This window comes from Lissotriton vulgaris, chromosome 6 (genome assembly GCF_964263255.1).
Source record: "Lissotriton vulgaris chromosome 6, aLisVul1.2, whole genome shotgun sequence".
Classification (NCBI taxonomy): domain Eukaryota; kingdom Metazoa; phylum Chordata; class Amphibia; order Caudata; family Salamandridae; genus Lissotriton; species Lissotriton vulgaris.
In genome coordinates, this window is record NC_141694.1 from 432,775,134 (window position 1) to 432,797,090 (window position 21,957).

The 21,957-nt window shown below is 40.2% G+C and overlaps 1 protein-coding gene across 3 annotated transcripts in view; it reads right to left on the bottom strand.

Moving 5' to 3' along the window:
* DST (dystonin) overlaps positions 1-21,957 on the bottom strand; it is a 1,528,317-nt gene that overhangs the window by 79,181 nt on the left and 1,427,179 nt on the right. For all 3 annotated transcript variants that reach the window (XM_086926448.1, XM_086926449.1, XM_086926451.1), the window contains 4 exons: positions 21,745-21,900; positions 17,076-17,273; positions 14,511-14,639; positions 7,529-7,699 (listed from right to left, as the gene is read on the bottom strand). In XM_086926448.1, the coding sequence (XP_086782574.1) occupies positions 7,529-7,699; positions 14,511-14,639; positions 17,076-17,273; positions 21,745-21,900 (654 nt within the window). The remainder of the gene's footprint in view (positions 1-7,528; positions 7,700-14,510; positions 14,640-17,075; positions 17,274-21,744; positions 21,901-21,957) is intronic.

Consider the following 21,957-nt stretch of genomic DNA (forward strand, 5'->3'; position numbering starts at 1 on the left):
AATGAGTAGAGGTGGGAAAAAGAAAAGTGGTAATTAAAAATAGCTATATGATTCCCAAAAAACAATGTATTCATTGGGTTCCTGTGCCATAAGTAAAAACAACCAACTGAAAAGTTTTGGCTGAAGAGGGGAGATTATACCCTCTTGAGCTCAGGGTGATGTTTGTGGAATGGAGGTGGTCGACATGTTTCATGCCCTAAATTGTCCAGTTAGATCTTGGCATTTCTTCAGGGATGCTCATCTACTCTAGAGGGGGCAGTAATGGTATGCAAAACGTGGTGAAATGAGTATATCTTCTGGAAAACACCTAGAAGGGTGGTCAAATGGCCCCAACCGTGATCCAAGGTACTTGCAAGTTGACGAGGGGTTAAGCACTTGTGTGCAGGACTTCTGAAGCGCAGGACCTACCCACGTCTGGCCGTCTTCCAGAACCGGTGGAGGGTTGGAAGACAGCCGAAAGCAGACAGAAGCACATTGAGAGACCAGTTGCTACTGGTGTCCGGTCAAAGTGGTGGGGGAAAAGGGGACAAAACCAAAACTAAAAAAAAAAACTTACCTGAATTCCAACACATTGCCACTCTTCTGGCTTCACAGCAGGCACAGGCACAGGCTCCCAGACTGCCCTGCTCTCACAGCAATACAGCAAGATCAGGATAGGCCTCGGCACCTTCAATTTGTCCTCTGAGGGGAACTGGGAGCCTGTGCCTGCTCTTTCCAAACCGGCATCGCCGCTCGGGTTGAAGGGAGCTTTAGTGCAAATGACGGTTTGAGACGGCCGGCCAAATCGTCATGCACACTGAGAACAGTGCACCTATCACTCCCCCAGTGCCTGTCATTCTCTCCCCAGGACTCCACGGCATAGATAAAAATAAAACGATAATAAACTTGCTTTAATATTGCTTTTTTTTTCAAGTTTTGCAGCTGGCAAAGGTGGAGACGCTCTTCCGCCATAGCAGAGGAGCCACCGCTGTGAGAAAGAGATCAATGAGAGTGGGAGGAGGTGGGTGGCAACAAAGGCACACAAGCGAGACAGCAATGTGGAGCTTGGTGGCCCTGAGAAATGGAGGGGCAATGCATACAAGAGACACAGATGGAAAACATACGCTCTCATGGAGTGCTTCACAAAAAGGAAAAAGTTGTTCCCAGAAAGCGAGCGCTAATGAAAGAACAGACTGCCCCAATCAGAGAGATTTGAAAAAGGCTCTGCTCCATGGCAGACACGATCATAATTAGTATGAGCCAAAACAAATAAAGCCAGCAAATATAGGAAGCAATGAAATGTAAAAGACAAAAGGCAAAGTCAATGGTAAGCAATGGGTGGAATGCTTTCTGAGGTCAGCTTTCAGCATATACCCAAGAAGTATTTGGCAACCTGACAGCTGTGCTGCCTAGTAGGCTTTGACCTAAAAAGTGGCCTATTGGCTTTATGCAGGGATCAGTATATCAACATGCACAAAGCACATCTATTGTCTTTTTTTTAAAGACCAATATATATAATCAAATGTTTATTTCATTAGTTTACACAGTGTAATGTTTAATCAAAGTTATTGTGAAATGCATTTTTATAAACTTTTATTTTAAAACAACATATTGTTGAGTCTTTTCCTAACAGTTTCCAAACTACAGATTATATCAGTCGAACCAACCAAAAGGGGGTTCTGCACTCAAACTGAAGCTTCTAGGGTCACAACCAGACTTAACACAAAATCATTAAAAGTTCTTGTAGGACATTACAGGGCGATCCTTGCTTGGAACAGTGAATACTGAATGAGCGGCCCAAAAGATCATTTATTATGCATGTTGATTTTTTGAGTATCCAGGTGCCCATCTAGACCAGCTACATGTTTTATTTTTGTTAGGAGTATCGGGGTAGCCCCAGGGCCCCTGCGGTCCTGCTAGCCCTATGCAAATTACCTCATGGACTGTGCAAGATAGGCAACCCGTTTTGCTTCTTTAAAACCTGGGTTGCCCTAGTGCCCACCAGGGGCACCCAACAGCATTTTAAATGTTGAGATTTGTGGGGGGAGTCTCAAGGTTCCCACACCCCTGCTGGCTCTAATGCCAGCTCCCATCCTTGGTCAGCAGGAGATTGGCATTTCCCCCACTCAGCAAGATCAGGTTTCTTTTGCCCCTCCCACCCCCTCTCCAGGTGAAAGCAATTCTGAGTTTCCCTGCCTGCAAGAGTGCAGAAAAAAAGTTTTGTGCTGCCACCCGGTGGGAGCAGCTTTCTGCTCCTGCTGAACTGGAGCCCCTTACACTTTGGGAAATCATGGTGGTCTGGGGTATGGGGTCCACGGGACACTGTCACAGAGCCAGCCCAGCAGATGGTGTACCCATGCCACAGTATGGGTTAAGGAGGTGGGCTGCATGCCCCCTCCCTTCAATTTGTAACACGGCCACAGTGGATGGATTCCCACGGCCTGAAGGAGGATAGGGGTGGTGGGTTTTCACCCTCGTTCCCCATTAATAACCAATCGGTCCCGGCAGGGATGGGGTCCCTGGCGTCTCAAGGAGAGTATAGAAGGGCGCAGCATACGCCCTCCCCTATGAAATATATTTTGCCACCCTCCCCGGGCCATGGTCTACCCAGAGGTTTGTTTTTCTAAAACACAGGAATCTGCATTTCTCAAAAATATTTTACAGTGAATTCGCGGATACACAGCAAACTCAAGCTAAGATTTAAAAAAAAAATCTTTGGGATCCCCCTACCCTGCGCCCTTATATCTTTTTATACTTTGTTTCAGAACAGAGTCCTAAAATGGCTGCAGACACATCTTTGTAGATGTGGTGGCAGCCAAACAGATTTCATCTTGAGAACTGCTGGCTCCGTTGATCCTCTGTGGTGTGAAATATCTATATTTTGTACATCTTAATTTCTCTGAAACTACAGCATGGAATCAGCAAATCACAAAAAGCCAGATTTCTACCAAACGGCTAGCTTTCTGCCAATTCTTTTGTAATTCTGTTCAGCCATTTTGGCTGTAGCTGTGTCTAATTATCCTTACGCAAAAAGAATGGGGGAAATCTGTTTTGAGACTCCCTCTTTTTCTCAGTTGCCACTTGACTGATCACCCTGACACCTTTCAGGAAGGAGCTGGGGTGGATGAGACTTTTTTGGGGAAAGTTTAATGAAGATTTTGAAGCAACACCAAAGTTATAAGCAAACCACAAATTGATTCTTCTTTGGAAATATGGTCCTAACTATGAATATAACTCGGTAATATATATTACACACACACACACGTACACACAGACGGATTGGTGTCAGTACAATGCGATGTTTTACAACGCGTTCCGTTACAACGCGATTTTTACATCGCAAATACCATTACAATGCATGCCATTACAACGCATGGCATTACATAGCAGATGGTATTACAACGCATACCATTACATCGTAAGTATTGGTAAGTATATCTTTTTTTTAAAAAATGTAATAAAGTTAATTAAATTAATTTAAAATAATAAAAATAATATAACATTTTTAAAACAGTAATTAATTTAATTATAGTAATTTAAAATAATATAATTAATGATATATAAAAAATGTATAAATAGAAAATAATATAATGTAATTAATTACAATAAATATAATTATAATTTAATTAAGTTATAAATAATAAATAATATAATTATAATTAATAAAATTAAAAGAATTTAATTAATTAAACATTTTTAAATAAAATAAGTTAATTATAATCGTTTATTAATACAATTAAATTAATAATATATTAATTTAATATATTTAAAATAATATAAATAATGATATATAAAAAATTTATAAATAGAAAATAATATAATGCAATTAATTACAATAAATATAATTATAATTTAATTAAGTTATAAATAATACATAAAATAATTATATTTAATAAAATTAAAAGAATTTAATTAATTAAACATTTTTAAGTAATATAATTTAATTGTAATCGTTTATTAATACAATTAAATTAATATTTGTAAATATTGTTATTAATTTAATTAAATTAAATAAAATTAATTTAATTAATTTAATTTATATAAAGTCGTAATACCCCTGTACCCCAAAACCCAAACCCTGCCCTAAAACCTAAAAACACCCCTGTACCCCAAAACACAAACACTGCCCTAAAACCTAAAAACACCCCTGTACCCCAAAACCCAAACCCTGCCCTAAAACCTAAAAACACCCCTGTACCCCAAAACCCAAACCCTGCCCTAAAACCTAAAAACACCCCTGTACCCCAAAACACAAACACTGCCCTAAAACCTAAAAACACCCCTGTACCCCAAAACCCAAACACTGCCCTAAAACCTAAAAACACCCCTGTACCCCAAAACCCAAACCCTGCCCTAAAACCTAAAAACACCCCTGTACCCCAAAACCCAAACCCTGCCCTAAAACCTAAAAACACCCCTGTACCCCAAAACCCAAACCCTACCCTAAAACCTAAAAACACCCCTGTACCCCAAAACCCAAACCCTGCCCTAAAACCTAAAAACACCCCTGTACCCCAAAACCCAAACACTGCCCTAAAACCTAAAAACACCCCTGTACCCCAAAACCCAAACACTGCCCTAAAACCTAAAAACACCCCTGTACCCCAAAACCCAAACACTGCCCTAAAACCTAAAAACACCCCTGTACCCCAAAACCCAAACACTGCCCTAAAACCTAAAAATACCCAAACACCCCAAAACATATACATCAGTACCCCAAAACATATACTCCTATACTCATACTTATTTTTAAAAATACTTCAATTAATATATTTAATTTATAATATTTAAAAACGAAATAAATATTTTTTTATAATTAATAATAATTAAATCAATAATAACATAATAAATAAAATTAAAAAAAAATTAAATACTTACCAATACTTACGATGTAATGGTATGCGTTGTAATACCATCTGCTATGTAATGCCATGCGTTGTAATGGCATGCATTGTAATGGTATTTGCGATGTAATAGCTGCGTTGTAACAGCATTACGTTGTAAAAGATGCGTTGTAGCGGTAACACACCCACACAGACACACACACAATGATGTCCAATCACAAGACTTCTTTGGAAGGAGGTCTGGAGGATTTTATGTATGAAATACAAGTGTTTCCACTATCAGGTATTTACTTTATTATGAGTCTTTCTTGCCCACTATCTTTTCTTTTATATTATTCTAAACGCCCATCTATATTTGGCTAGATTTCCAGTGATACTAACGAGAATGTAATGTGGTCTAGTAACTCCTCCGTAACTACCTGCTTTTGGTAGACTCATGTAATTATTGAGGTTTTATGTTTTTTGATTTTCGCTCCTGGTTAGAAACTTTAGAGAGCTGGGACTGGCAGGCAAAAACACAGCACAAAGAAAGACTGGTAGGCGCTCATAAGACACAGTGCAGTCTCATAAGATATCTGAAGCAATGACCACCATGTGAGAATGATAATTACGTTTTAGAACAGTTGGAAGCACACTAGCATCTATCATACTTAGGGAAATCAATAAGTGTCTGAAGGATTGTGTTTTTTCTTTGATCAGTAGCCATTGTCAGATCAGATGTTGACTTCTGATCAAACAGAGCCATATGCAACACCTTATATTGCATGCACAAATGATTACCTGGCCGCTCTCTTGAGTACCTAAACTAGTTTTTCCAAACTTAAAATTCAGCCATGTTTGATATAGGCACAATATGATTGAATGTCTCTCTCTCCATATGTTCAGTATGGCATAGTTTAGAACTCTTTGAAACTTGGCAATGTCTATTCTTAGCAGCTCAATAAATAGTGTGGTGCAATAGTCCAGCTGAGATACAACTACAGAGCACGCTAACTTTGAGGAAGAGGAGTTGTGGGTGCGAGTATCCCAGTAAAGGTATACCTGGAGAATGCAGTCTTGGTCATTTCATTTATCTGAGGGGTAAAGTATAGGTCACTGTCAAGCAACAAATACAGGATATAGACTTTATGTAACGCTATCAGGGGGAGGGGGACTCACCAATCAAGCCAGGTGAAACGGAATGCTGATGCACAAACAAGACCCTTGAATAATACCTCTCTTTGTCTGTTGAAACAAAGCTTGATGGACTACGCACACTCATGAATAGTCTTCATGGTGTTTACTATTTGCGGGCAGTCTACAAGAACATCATCTAACTTGAGGTACATCTGGGTATCATTGGCATACACACGGTGGCCTATACTGCAGGATTCAAGGTGTCAGTGTGCATGTGTATGTATCAAAAAGGTTCTGCAAGACGGCAGAGCTATTAGAGATACTTCAATTGATGGTGCTGGTGTCCATCAAGGAGGAAAGGGACAAGTGTGCTCCTCTCTATATGACGGGTTAGCCAGTGCTTCATTTGAGCTGGTGGTTTCCTGCGTTCGTTGCCAGAACTTAATTGCCAATATTGGCACTTATGAGAGTCTGCCTTGTGGTGGCACTGTCTGTCTAATTTTGGAATGAGCACAACACACTGTAATTCAGTTTACAAACAAGATGACTAATACCTGCCACCCAAGCCATTCTTATTTATGGCTTTGGGTGGCCTGGATTAGTCTTGTCATAGTTTCAGAGTTTGATGGTTAGTAGTAGAGTTGGTAGGTCAGTGGCAGCACTGGTAGGGGCAATGGGCGTGCAAGCTAAAGTGGCCTTCTGACGAGGGCCCTGGCACTTATTGTTTTACAAATTCAGCACTGGGTTAGGCATTGCACTGCAGGGCCTCATATAACTTCACTCACTGATCGACAATACACCACTTTTGCTGCGCATACAGGCAATATTCCATGTCAGGCCAGATTATTTTCGGGAGTTGTTTTTCAGCACTATCTAACTAATTAGCCACAGAACTTATCAGGGTATATCATTAGACCAGTCTCACATTTGTACTCATCAGCAGGCATCAGTTTTCAATAACAATACGAATCCTGTGGCTTCACATGAAACTCTTTGGATCATTGTGCATTGAGGGGTTCCTGAGAGACGCTTTGAGTAGTGGTGTCAAGCATAGGCTTATCATAAAGAAATAAACTATTTCTTCTTCAGATCAATGAGGGCAAGGGTCATACTAGAGTTTATAATAGTAAAGGTGAGGACTTTGAGTCCGAGAATGTGAAGTGCTGTGGACTTCTGACAAGAAAGTCTGTGTACAAAAGCTGCATGGGTAAGTGTTGATTTCTGCAACATGTCCATTCATAAATAAGTGCACTTTTACCTCATGAAAACTAACTAAAGACAAAGGCACCCGCATTCATTTTAATTGGCTCCACGCATTATCTGGCACCTTAAAATGCTTTTTTGGAAGCATATTTATGCATTTTTACAAACATATGCTGTAGCCTTCAAAGCTTGAATGAAACCGAAATGTGAAAGCCGTCTGCTCATATATCATTCTCACTTGTGGAGATAAATACTTTGAAATGGTGTTTTAAGCATTAAAAAGTTCTCCTTTTATTGATGCAAAACCCGCGTATATAAAATGAGATATATGCAACGTACACAAAATTTGAAGTCATTTATCTATCACCTGAAACAAAACAGCATACCTTTCTTTCATTGATTCTTGCATCTATGGACTCCCACTTCTCTTGCAAGCTGTTTAAGTCCTGTTCAACATGTGTTTCAGTGGAGTCGGCACATCTTGCAAGCATGCGCTGGCCCTTCTGCATCAGGTTCTTGTATATCACCTCCTTAGCTTCTAGGTCAGCACACAGCTCCTATTAAATATACAGGGCAATGGGGAAGATAGGTTTAGACCACAGAAAGCATGAAACTAGCTATCACTAGATGAGTCAAAATAACACTGAGGATTACTGACAAGCTCAGCCTACCATCAACTAAGAAAACAGTTAACTTCATAAATCTTCTGAAGTACTGTATACAACCATAAAAGAAAACAGCAGATTAATCCTTTCAAACAACAAAATACCACCACCTCATATGTGTAAAGCCTTTGGACGAAATATTAACCGAATTCTGCATCCATTTGATTAAACACTAATCTCCTTGTTATGTGTAACACAGTGCATTAATTCATCTCTAAGAACAGAGAAATAGAACAGTGGAATTTGGTTCAAACCCATTTTTTGGTTTAGTGGTAAAGATATTAAAATATTTTTGGCCACGCCTTTTAACATTAGGTGAACAAACAATGCTGACTTGCCCTCTTGTTGATACAAGTAGAACAGACCTATCCAACACGTAGCTCGTGGGGTACTGGTAGCGCTTCAGATACCTGTAAGTAGCTCTCATGTGCGCATCCCTCCCTTCTAAATTAGAAGTGCTTGCTTTGCTGAATATGCTTATACCAAAATTTAAAATTGTGCATTTGAGATGGAAATGTTTGTATTTTCAGAGCTTATGAGCTGGCATTTGGAGAAAAATAGTTGAATTCCCAAATGATGTACCACTGGTGGGAAGTATTACTTTTACATAATAATTGCTTTTGTGCTACATGCATTGCAGCTTTGGCTGTTATGTATTAACTATGTAAAGGCATTCCAAAGTGACAAAGTATTTTTTTTACATTACTGCTGGCGACCCTGTCTGATGCACTTATTCATCTGAATTCAAAGGAAAAAACAAGGGCTGTGTACCTTGTCAAAATACAGTGTGAAGCACTATGGGACCATGTATTAATAACAAAGAGTGCAGCTAAAATATTGCTGTGTGTGCCTGTATGTAGCAGCATTCTGGCAAATGGCATAGCACTGTTCTAAAATTATATTACAGTATTATTTAGTAAAACCAAACCATATACATCTGTCGCCCAAACATGATTTAAGTGGATGCTGAACACAAATTTGACTTCTGCAACCTTAGTTTATTTTAAGATTTAAATCCTAGTATACAGTGTCTTGTTTCCTTCAGTTAGCAAAAAGTGATTATTTCCAGGACCCAGTGGACAGAGCATAGAATACATTCAAGAAAATCTCTGGAGGCGCATATCTGCTTTATACATGGATAGACATGTAGAAAGTACGGGTGGGCGATTAACTTCGCTCCTCCAAGGATAAGTAGAAAGGCCACATTAAGTCTCAGCATTACAAGGAGATTCATTCTTGTATTTAAGAGTTCTACTTCATCAAGCAAGTCTTTTATTTGTAAGTTGGAGTTTCCTTGGGGTGATTTCAAACTATGAGTAATATACTTTGGAAAATATCTCAGTATGAATTAAAAAATCTTTTTTGTGTTTTAGTTCTTTCTCTTGGTGAGTGAAATATGGTAATTCCATAATAAGTAGTGGCTTCCGGATCAAATCAACCAATGAAAGTAAATTAGATAACCCTATTATATTATAATATACTATTAAAATTGAACTATAATCATTGAAATGTAGAATTAGAACGGCCCCGTGGATCACTGTGTGTAGTCCTCCTATTTAGAGCACAAGTTATGCAATCAGTCGTCTGTTACGTTTTCATAGTTTTGTTTGGCCTGATGTGGATGGGTGTTCCAGTAGTCACCTGCCGTAATTGTTAGACCGTTTCCCCAATACCTAACTTGAAATACTTTTCTCCTTTTTGCCCTTAGTGGGTCTAGTAGCATCTGCTCACCCTAACTATAATATTCATTAAAGCATGGGCTGCAGGGATGTGATCTGCTGCGTGTGAAATTAAGGCAATAATTAAGGCAAAACAAAAAAGATTGATACCAACTGGGCCAACCATTAAAGGAACTCATTTCTCAATGGAGAAGAATGGATTGATAAATGAAGAACACTCTACTTACCATTGGTAATGCCCTTCCCAGGGGATACTTTTTATGACTCCAGATTTCTCATCTTTTGAAACCTCCCAAGTGCTAAACTGGATTTGGATTTTTTTCTACAATAACTTGCGTGCACTGGGGTGCTATCGGACTCCATGGAACCACCATCTCACCTTCTGAAGTGATGACACAGAGCCAAATATAGGTGTCTTCCCCGCACACTGGTGTCAGTTTACTGAGTATTTCTGCAAGCTCAAATGTGGAACAACGGACAAATTAGGATGTAATCAGAAGTAGATCCCTAACTTGGAACCTTATAACCTATTAGAAGTTCACTCCATAGAATGGGGAGGTAGATGGGTGATGAGGAAGCTGTGGTTAGATTGAGTAGCCACCTGAAAGATCACCACCAAAGATAAGGAACTTGTTTTTCTGATGGATATGTCTAACTGCAGCGTCCTCACCTTTTGAAACAGTTCCAAAAAGCAGGACCCTCCCAAAGGATGTGGGTCCGATGAGTGGACTATTTAATAGGCAGTCCTGCAGGACCAAGCTGATAAAAGGACCTTCCCTGCGGGTCAATGAGTTGATATAATAGTGCCTGGTGAATTTATGGACAGACGTTCATGTTGCAGTCCAACACTGTGACACCTCTAGCCAGGGCAGTAGTCATGGCTTTAACCCTGTTGGAATGAGCCTGAAGACACACTTTTTAGACAGAGCCTAAAAAAATTCACCTTGGTTCCATTTCTTTGCGCTGCCAAATCAAACAAACAGTTAAATGTAAACTCAGGGGTCGTTAGTTCTGCCAATGTTTAAACTAATGGTCTACTGGGGATCCAACCGGTGCAGTTCCTTCACCTTACAGGGATGCAGCAGACGGACATATATACAAATTAATATGCATCACAATGAGTAACTTGATTAAAGTGTGATGATCGGGCAAACAAAGAAAGACCGAAAGACTAATAAATAACATTTAGACATGGCAACAGCAAAGCCTTGATGGGCTAGAGGCAAAATCAACAAAAGAACATTACATAGCTTAACCGAAGAGGATGTACCCATCTGTCTGCATGGCAGGTGATGAATGTTGCTCAGCACCCACAGCAGATGGGCTTCATTGACGAGCAGTGAGCTGCCAAAATAACATACACCACATCTGGAGGTAGATCAAAGCCACTCAGTTGGTCCCCCTGAGTCTCTCAAGACGTTCAGGTGCAGGACTCGGCCCCCTGCTGGGACAGCATATTCTCCCAAGGAGGTAGCCCAATCCGAGGTTACCAAGGTGAGTTGAGCCCGGGTCTTCCAGATCTTATTCAAGACCCTTGACTCACTGGCAGAGGCGTGAACACATAAAGGAGGCCAGAGTCACACCATTTCTAGTAGAGAGCCTTGAGAAGATAATTCCAAGATGCAAAGGGCTGGTCACTGGGCATTCTTAGTGCTATTGAACAGATCGATTGAGGGCAAACCCAACTGTGTAAAAACATCCTGAGCCAACTAAAGCAGTAGCTGTCACTTTTGATGCACAAGATGATACCTGTGGCCTCGTCTGCCAAATATTCATGGAGCCTGCCAGAATTAATTGTCAGGGTCATCCCTTGCAGGCACAGCAGCCTACCAGTCTCTAAACAGAGCATGCAGTATACCACTCTGCCCTGCTTGATGCAGTATCACATGACCATCATGTTCTCTGTCAGGACCTGGACTGACTTGCCCTTGATGGAAGAGAGAGAAACTTTGAGGACCAGGCATATGACTCATAGCTTCAGAAGGTTTATATGCTGATGCTGCTCCACAGGCGATCAGAAGTTTACTATCTCTACATCATCCAGCTGACATACCCAGTCCAGAGAAAAAGGGTCTGTCACTACTGTGAGCTTTGGATGGGGTAGGCAAAATGGTCTGCATCATGTCAGGTTGGCCTGGATCAATGACCATTGAAGGTCCTAGGGTGCCACCTCTGATATGTGGATGTTGTCCAAGTGTACTGGATCAATGAAGGCAAAGGTTCTACTGCAGAGTTTGCATGTGCCAGAAGGCATGAGGCAACATCAGGACACCAAGGAACCTTGGAACCACGGCACCAAACATAAAGATCATAGTCTGAATGTCCCAGACTTGCAGCAGATGTGGAAAAGATTCAGAGTCAAAAGTCCAAGATCACACAAATAGCACTTTATCTACACTATCTCACATTTGACAATATTCAGGCGACCCCAGCTGAATGGAAAACTGGACTGATCTTTAGCAGTGAGAGCCAATAGGCAGTCTCCACAGGGGTGCAGATAAAAAGGGCTGAACCCATGAGGCCAGGAGTGCTGCTACACTTACTAACAGATTTGCTATTAGGGTAATTCTAATAGCTACTGCCATACACCAATAGCTACTGCCATACTGTGAGCCCCTCAGAATCGTACGCATGTTTGAGGCCTATACCTGTCCCTACCAACAATATAGCTTATGTTGCAATAAAGCAATTCTACACAATGGCACAGCATTCTGTTGTACATCAGGAGTACAGCGACATTATTTCCAAGCACTTGTGACACTTATTGCCACTTTTCAGGTGCACGTATGTCAGCTGTATCAGAGATTAGACAAATGATGCATAATGTTTGTGATATTTGTTTATGGCAAAGTTGTGATAAAAAACCCTATTATTAAAGCAATCTCACAGTAATCAGCCCTATCTAAATAACTCATCAATCCATAATCCAGCTTTATACCTGCAACGTAAGGGCTTGAGAATAATATTTCAAAGCTAGATCTTTCTAAATGTCTACTTACCCAATGCCACATGGGACAACTTGCTGTAGCACACTTACGTTGCATTCTAGTAGAAGGAGGCACAGGTGTATGTTTGCCATCTATTCAAGATACACTGTTTTGTACTACAGTTCAAGCTGGGGAGGTGCATACTAAGGCAGGCAACCAGACCTCCCTAATGGTTTTGTTGACTTGTACTACAACAATACAAAACACACATATTTCATCCTTTCCTGATACAAAGCACCCACTGCTGAATGGTTATAGGGTATGACTAGGGATATTCTTATTCTAACACAAGCAGCAACCCTTCTGCCCTTCGTGTGATGGGATGCCGTGGGCCTGGAAAACATGAAACCTCAACAACCTTCAAGATCACCAACTGCTCTATTTTGTGTTTGGCTATCTTGAATTTAGCATCACATTAATCACACCATAATATTCAGCCATCTACCAAAATCTGGAAGTCTGTTAGCATATTAGAGAGATACAATCCTCTAATAAATGATGATCGCATAGGTACAGTGGACATTAGGGGGTTTGTATCTGTACTAGACATTACAATATTATGCCACTGAAACTAAAACTGTTAAAGGGAAGTACCACACCACAAGCTTAACTCTCCCAACTTTGATTCTATGACTGGATACACAACTTTCTCCTTAAAGATAGTCATGTTCAAGGTGTAGTTATTTATATTCATGTAACTGACAGAATTCTCTCAAAAAATACCTACAAAGTTGTATCACAGACTGCTGTTGTAGGTCTGTTGGTTGATACATTTCTAAAAATATATTTTCAAATTCCAAATATAAAATGGTTGAACTGAGGAGCAAGTTATTGTCAACAGACATTACAAGATTAGCACCTCTGTTCATCTCAAGATTCGAAAACAAACAGGTACTCAAAGTGTATGTTTGAATGAAACAAACTAGTAAGGCTACACACTAACACGGTGCTTAAATATTGCGTACAGCCCATAAAAATAAGGCACACATTTGTCTATTTCAGATTTACGGAATTTCCCCTACTTTATGGATGTGTGCTGCTACATTTTATTTAACTAGCATGTATTTACCTTTCCTCCGAATGTCACCATAAACTGAGGGATCTGTTTAATATTATGACATCGTTCTGCATCTAGACATTATTGTTATGAAGTGAAAAGCACACATTTTCGCTGGTGCAGGGAGAAAAATAACATAAAATAAAATAATATAGAAGTAAATCGAAGTGACTGAACTATAAAAGTAAGAGATGAAAAACAAGTTTTTGGGGTCTCTCCTTTACAGAAAAGATATTCGATATCACCAATGTGTAATGTATATGAAATGTTTTTTCTGGAATGTAGAACCTTGGTATTTTCAGAAAAATGCCCAACAAAATTGTTGAAGAAAACATTATGTTATCAAGAATGTGGGTTTTCTTTGGCAAATACATAGGTTGCTTAAAGGATATCAAGGAATCATTCCTAAAATAGCAGCTAATTATGATGCACATACTAGTTTGACAGCAATTGAACGCAGACATTTTTTGCTTTGTCGATGTACAAAGTGCCTTGCAACAAAGGTGGAGCTTGATGACCATAGTAAGTTAAACATATTTGCCATCCGGCAACTCTCTTTGACTCCCACTACGTTCCGATCCTGAGGCAGTCGTTCACGACCACACAATAGACTATTAGAACTACAGATACTGGCGTCACCCCCAGACGGGGACTTACCCTTACTTCTTTCTTAAATTTTATACCTTCATCACAAACAAACTGTATGTAATTTTAACCAGAAAATTGGTCGATTTTAATGCATATCCATCACGCTGTTTTTTTAAGACAATATGAAATGATGTCACATATATGTATCCTTTTATTCATTTTTTACTGATGTGTGTACTGCTAAGATTTTAATTAATCAAGCAATAAACTTACTTACTTACATATTTGCCATAAGTGCTAATGCGAGTATATAGATAACAATTAGCATAAAATCTTACATTTCATACTGAGCCTCCACTGTTTGCCAGGTATTAGAGAATACAGTCACTTACCAGGTGCGTGGTAAGCTGCTCTCTGGCTGTTTCTGGTAGGCCACCGACAGGTTTGGATGACAACAGCTGCCGCTCGGTGTCTGCCAACCACTGCTGCAGGTCTTCAATTTCACCATGGAAACCTTGAGCCTAATTACACAGAAAGCAACTCGCATTTGTATGAGAAAGGTACACGTGATCAGATATCTGCTTTCCAAAGCATATCATACATTTCTTAAATGAGCTGCCCTGAAAACAGGCAATACCGAACAACAAGTAAATAATGGCTAGCATATCTTCTGCCACGTTTTTCTCCAGAACCAAATTCTGGAATGAAAAATGTTTGTTTTTCCATCCCATTTAATTTCTCCTGCTCCAATACTGAACCAAGAAACTCTGTCTTTCATTCTGTCTCCAAGGCTATACTCAAAAGTTGCTTATACATGTACACGTGTGCTGCGTACATGGCTGTAAACATGAAAAGTTAACGCTGCTGTTAATTTGGAAAGCAGGTGATTGTGTGCATGTTTCCATGAATATCATACACACACAACACACACACACACTTCATATATTTTCTCACCTTATTATAGGATGTACCATTTGTCTTCGGCAAGCTAAGGGTGATCCAGTCGCTAACCAAGTAGATAGCAAGAGGAGCAAAAGCCCATAGACCACGTTTACATCTGGGTACGTAAGCGAAAATTAACAACAATGTCTCAACTGGTATTAATGAAAAAGTAAAATTTACATGTATGTACACAATATTACATGAAGGAAGAAGGGATACTCGTGTTATTTTTGTTCAAAAGTCCTCATGGCATCATGGCACTTTTGAACAAAATAACACAAGTCTCCCTCCTTCCTTCCTGTAATGTCGTGTACATACATGTATATTTGACTTTTTTTATTGATACCAGTTGAGACATTGTTGTTAATTTTCGCTCCAGTTGCCAATCAAGGCATCACCGAGCTGTAAAATACAATGTCACTGGGATCCCCGAGTATTAGGAGGTACTGGTTTGCCTACAGAAAATCATAACAGGGCAAATGGTGCATTGCTTTTATCAGTAGCTGGAAGGAGGAGTGGCTGGCTGTTTGTGTGGGTGATAAAGTGTGCTTATGAGTGGGAGAGTGAACAAGAGTGTGCTAGTGTTTTGGTGAGAGGGTAATTGAGGCTGTTAGTGGTTAAGATAGGGTTTCGGGTTGTAACTATGAACCCAATCTACGGTGTATATAATTAATGACGCTCTATGCAATCTTATCGTCTATAACGTCAGGTGTGAGGCTATGAGGCTGAGGCGGGAGTTATTAAAGTGGAACAGCTTACATTATCTGACATAATCTGGAGTTTTGGGGGACTTAGTGCTTTTACTGTAAAATTCCATCAACTACAGTTTGTAAAGCAGTTTGTAAGAGTGTTTTATTCACAGATGACAGTTTTTGTAGAAGATACTTCGACATTCTCCGGTTAACAATGTTTATTACATGCCCAGGATGTACAGCACCAGGCATACCCTCCAGAGATACCACACAGCAACAACAAGAGAAGGCACATGCAATTGTGCTAACGTCCACACAGGCACAGGGACCCACATGCAACGGCATTCTGTGCTACACATTACTTCTCATTAGGATTTGTGAATCTTATGCAGATACTCGAATCTGAGAAGCTCCACTTTTTTCCTACCGTATGTTTCAATGGGACATTGGCATGTCTTCTAGAGATCTTTTGATCATAAGGCCAGCTTTTGCAAGCCGTGCTCAGGATGAGCCAAATCTGTCTGGCCCTTTCACTTGTTTTTGCTAATCTCAGGAGGGCACACAAAGCTTGAATTAAGTCTAGCAAAATGTAATTTACACCCTGAAATTCCTAAAAAGACGTTGATAACGGTCCTAGTGAATTTTATTCTATTTTGCTTCTATTTTCAACAGTACCAGGGCATTCATTTAATTACAGACCCAACCTTGAAAAGAACAAGAAAATTATTTAGAAAAACGAGACGTGCAGGTAATACAGAGACTCTCAACAGTATGGTAATCAGTCAAACCCCAGGAGTATTCCGTTTTGTGCTAGGATCACTGAAGACCAACGCTCATTTAAACGATTCCTTTTCAGTTGCAGAACACTACCTGTTTCCCATGGAATTTGAATAGGCACTTAATATCTTCCATTAAGTCACTCACAGAAAGAGTTGTGCTCCTTGTATTATTTCAAAAGCTTCCTCGTAAAAGTGTGTCTATCTCTCATACCTTTTCATCCACCACACTGCTAAGTGACGCGTCCCATAATACGATAACCGTGACACAGTGATCATCACGCACAAGATGGAAACACTTCCCACATAAGACAAAAAGAAAGAGAACACCCTTCAAACCGCCACAGCACGGTGTAGCAAGCTGCCCATGTACGCAAGGCTCTTCAGTGTCCCACACAAGGGTAGTAGGCGTTATATAAATGTTGCAATATTACACAATACAAGCCATGCAAAGAATCTTATTTTTGAGCACAACCTAGAAAACTAATTTTGGGACATCTAGTCAAGCAGTACAGGTATTTCTTCCAGAGTATCCTTTGCATCTTACCTGGGATAAAGCAATGTCCAGCTGCTGCCTTCTTTGATCCGTTGTCTCTAGTACTTTTTCCCAACGTTGGTTCAAAGCTTCCACCTTGCTCTGCAAACTCTTTGCTTCTTCGCCAGCACTTGATTCTATCAGGTCTTGTCCCGCTTTCTTCACAGTCCTTACTGTAGACTCGTGAGCCAGGACATCATTTGACAACACCTGCAAAAACAACCCAACACGCAGTTAACATATGCATAGCAGTTCCAACATGTTTAATGAACTGATTGCACTTTGCTTTAAGAAAAGAAAGACACACTGTGCCTCCTATCAAACTGAGGATTCATAATTTAATTCAAGGGAAATACCTAGAAACCTATTGCAAAAGGATCTCAAAATCACTGGCTACTTCAAATAGACACATCTTGTGAGAGGGTGCAGCAGTAAAACGTTAGTTCGCAGCGAGAGATGATAAAAACATTGAAAAAGTCAAAAGAATAAGTCAAGAGAGACTTCCCCAGAGGGGAGAAAAGTCCACATCGCAGTATAATACAAATGACCTGTGAAAGATATAAAAAAACCAATATTGCATATACTAACCAGTGAGTGTAGAGGACAGGAGGCTTAGGAACTGGTATGAAAAAATAACAAATCGAACATGGTAGAAGAGAAATAGTAAAAATTAAACAAAGACAGAACTGCTAAATAGCAAATCAACCAGGCAAGATGTGCTTTGGGATCAATGTCTGAATGGATAGGGAAGCAGGTAGTGTGCTGGGGCGTGAGCGCGGCAGCTGTGGGATGAACTCTGTGTCTCGCCTTAGATCAAGGGGATTCAATATATGCCCTTGTGGTCCGATGAGGAAAAGCACTTGCTGTTTTTTACCAGGGAGCTGCTGACCATAGGGGCCCTGCCACGATGCACCTTACACCAAGAACAGCTGAACCGGGGTGCCTTTGAGGAGCAGCCTTTATTTACAAGGCTAGTTTGATAATAAACGCCCCAGCCCCTCAAGTGACCTGTCCAGCACTGCTTTAGGAACATGTTTATCTTCAGAATTGCTAATAGGATTGAATGCAAACAAGTATAGCAAAGCAGTTGTAAACTGGCCGGGGACTACCCAAAAATCTTATATTAGTCTGAGATAATTGCAAGTGAAGAGGGTGTGATACACGTGAATAACTGACTAGTTTTACCATCAGTAAAAAAGGAGCTTACACCTTTAACTTCAGGAATCTAGCTTCCACCATTAATGAATGTGTTAGATGTATTAATTCCACACAGTTCTATCCTCATCAGATTTTGACAAAATAGTGATAATTACGTTTTACATAGCATATAGTATCACTTCAAAGAGATGGACATAGCAGAACCTCAAAAGAATGGGATGCTGACTGTGGATTTTTCGAATTCCAATGAGTAACTTTTTGAACACCACATGTATCTGCACATTGCTCTTAGACCTTTGGATGGGTCAACCACTACATCCTATGGTTCCAGTTTGTAAGTACACCACAACTGGGGGGTGGGTGGGGGGTGATGATGAGACCCAGGCACACATCACTGGAGCCCTACATTAAATGAGCCAACTGGCTTTTTCTGCTATCCTTTTGAAGGATTCAAGCTCATACTTTTATCTTGGTGCGTGGACCCTGAGGCCAGAATTGTTTCAACTAAGACAGGCCGAATGCTGGAAATTATCGACCACATTGAGTCAATTTGGAGACGTTTACATGTTTCATTCACAGAGTCAAAAGCTCTGTTTGAGGCAAAGTGTGACTTTCGCTTGGAGCTGCATGATCTAATTACAAAAGAATGCAGCACAAAGGGTTAATCGGAATCTGATTTCTGGCCAGCTCACAAGAGAAGTAGTGTATAGATCCTTTGGAGCTCAAAGGATCTGTGGAGAAAAACAGGAATGGGAGGTTGCATGATGTCAGTGTCATGCTAGAACTGTGCATTAGTCACACACCAACGCTTTCAAACTGTGGGGATTTGGCAAATAATGTAAAATAAACAGTAAAAAAGTATTGCCTTCTAATATCTTAAATACTTAGATGTGTCATTCAGAAATGAATGTTCTAATTTAACAGGGGGCTCCATAATTGTGGAATTTACGTTGCTGGCTCCTTTTATTGTGGCATGCACTTTTACTGGTCTGTTTATCTTGCAGCAGGCCTCTATATACACACTTTGTGTATGAGATATATTTCTGTTCTACTGAAAGCTAACAGTACTGGCACGGTGCGGCCAGTGAGTTCAGAGTCATAAGCGAGACACAGATCACGACGGGATGCAAACATGTTATTGTTCTTAAGTGGCAGGAAAGAGTTCAGGATCATTTATGGGAGTCCTTTCGTAAGCACACCACCACTGGGCAGCGTTGGTTAGTGGGCACACAGTATTACACATCCCACAGACTTCTACAACCACTCATTTATATTTTACATTCTTTCATTTTGTTAATTTGCTAAACGTTTGTAAGATTTTGGGGCACAGTCTTAGATGGCCTTCCACGTAATATATCCTCTTGGGAACCTACCTGTGAGATAACGCTACTTCTGAGGCTTTACTTCATTTATCAATCTCATTCCACCTAAAGGTAACTCACTTTGTGCGATCACTCACACATAACTAAAGACAGAAATAGAGCAAATAATACAAAGAAGGGCATCTGATAATTCAGCAGGCGCTATAATTTAGCAGGCGCTATTCAAAAGGCCTTTAAACATTGCTTACAATAACATAGCTTCAAAAATAAATACAAGCTGCTGGTAGGGCACACGGCCATGAATGCAAACTGACAGAAATTCAAGAAATCTTCCTAACCAGAGAAGGTGATGAAATATTACTACACAAGCTGGAGAGCATCCAGTTATTATTAATTACATAGTTTACATCAATGTAGTTTTGATTCCTTAAATTCACAGACCCTGTATGGGGGCAACATTTCAGCCGAAACCCAGATGTTCTCCTGGCTCTAATTCTATCGCAGAACACAACACTAGGACATCTTACTTACATTCCACCACCACTTCGTCACTCAGAGGCTTTGGTGTTCTTCAGCAAAACTACTGAGACGACAAGGTTAACTAGTTCGGTTTGTAGGTGAAATTAATACTTTATTTATTTATTTATTTTTAGAGTTTTATATAGCGCGAACTTGAACCGATTAGGTTATCAGAGCGCTTTACATAGCACCAGTTCCGTTACATGTTATCAAAGTATTTTACATAGAATCAGTTACAAATACATAAAGAACAACATTACTTTTTGTTCTAATGAATAGGGTATCTCTTCACACGAGGGAAGGTATACACCTGGCTTTACTCCGACAGGCAACTAGTCGTTAAAGCTAAATCTCTAAACACAGGGAGGGGATACACTTGGATAGTTCTAGTGAATAGGGTATCTCTTCACACGAGGGAAGGTATACACCTGGCTATACTCCGACAGTCACACAGGCAACTAGTCGTTAAAGCTATATCTCTAAACACAGGGAGGGGATACACTTGGATACAATCTATAAATCACATAGGATCCTAGTCATTAGAGTTATCTTCAATCTACACAGGAGGGATATGATTGGGAATACTCTAAGGGTCACATAGCGGTAGTAGAGAGTATAAAGGTCCACAGCACACACTAGTGATAAGCGTCAACTAAATACACAAAGGAAGGGTGCAGTGTGCCTAAATGTACCGAATACAAGTAGATGTATGGTCAGAATACTGGAGCAAAATACAAAAACGATAGTAGGTTACATGAATCTCAGGTGACATTAGAGCGTAACCAGGAGATATATGTGGTAGCAACTGTTGCAATACAGGAGTTAAATGCACCAGGTGACACTAATGTGCACCCATAGGTAAATATGAGGTAGCAGTCGGTACTTTACACGTTATAATCCCAATGCACAGAAACAGATAGTTGTAGACTATGAGCACCTAAAATATATGAGGTAGCAGTCGGTGCATTACAGGTAAAAACAGGATATAGGACCAATACGTGAGACCAAATAATTGTAAACTGTGGGCACCCCGGAATATATGAGGAAGCAGTCGGTGCGTTACAGGTAAGAAACAATTTCATAACAGGTTATAGGGCCAGTACATAGAGAAACAAATAGTTGTACATTGTAAGCATCCAAGAATATATGTTGTAGCAGTCGATGCATTACAGGTAAAGAACAGTTGCATAAACACATAGATGTAGAAAAGCTGCAATAAAAGGCAGACACTATCACAAGATACAGGCAAGTAAGGAGCGCGGTAGTAGAACTTAGACTATGTGTCTGGTCTCAGCTCTTGCTCCAATAGTGAGATTGAACTAGTCCATGATGGCCGCCACTGCGAAAGATCAGTCTAAAATGGCCGCCAAGAAGGGGAATCATAGTCCTCTGTTTGTTGTTATTGCTTTGGACCTGTGTGGAGGAGATATGCCGAGGAGCCTCGTGGGCCTCTGGAGGTACCGGCAGAGATTTATGGTTTCAGTTAGTGACCCCTGCCCTTGTGAACAATGGCGGTTTAAAACCATTCCCATAGTGAGTGATCCATATTGCCTAGGCAGATTTCTGCGCTTAAATGGTGTAAAAGTATGCATATCAAATGTTCTCATCTGCAACAAACATTGAGCTACAAGGAATTCCACATAGCTATACAAATAGATTAAGTTTGGGACAACAGTACTTACATGATGTTTGGCAAGAGCAATTTCAATAGCTTTGGGGTCTCCACCAACAGGCTTTTGATCGTTTAGAAGCTCCTCAGTGTGTGTCAGCCATGTCAGTAATTCATCCAGGGCATGTTGGAACTGTCCCAGGGCTAGTAGTGCACCCTCCAGTTTGTGCTGAAGTGAAAACAGAGGTAAATTATAAAACAGGAACCAATAGAAAACATGGAAAAC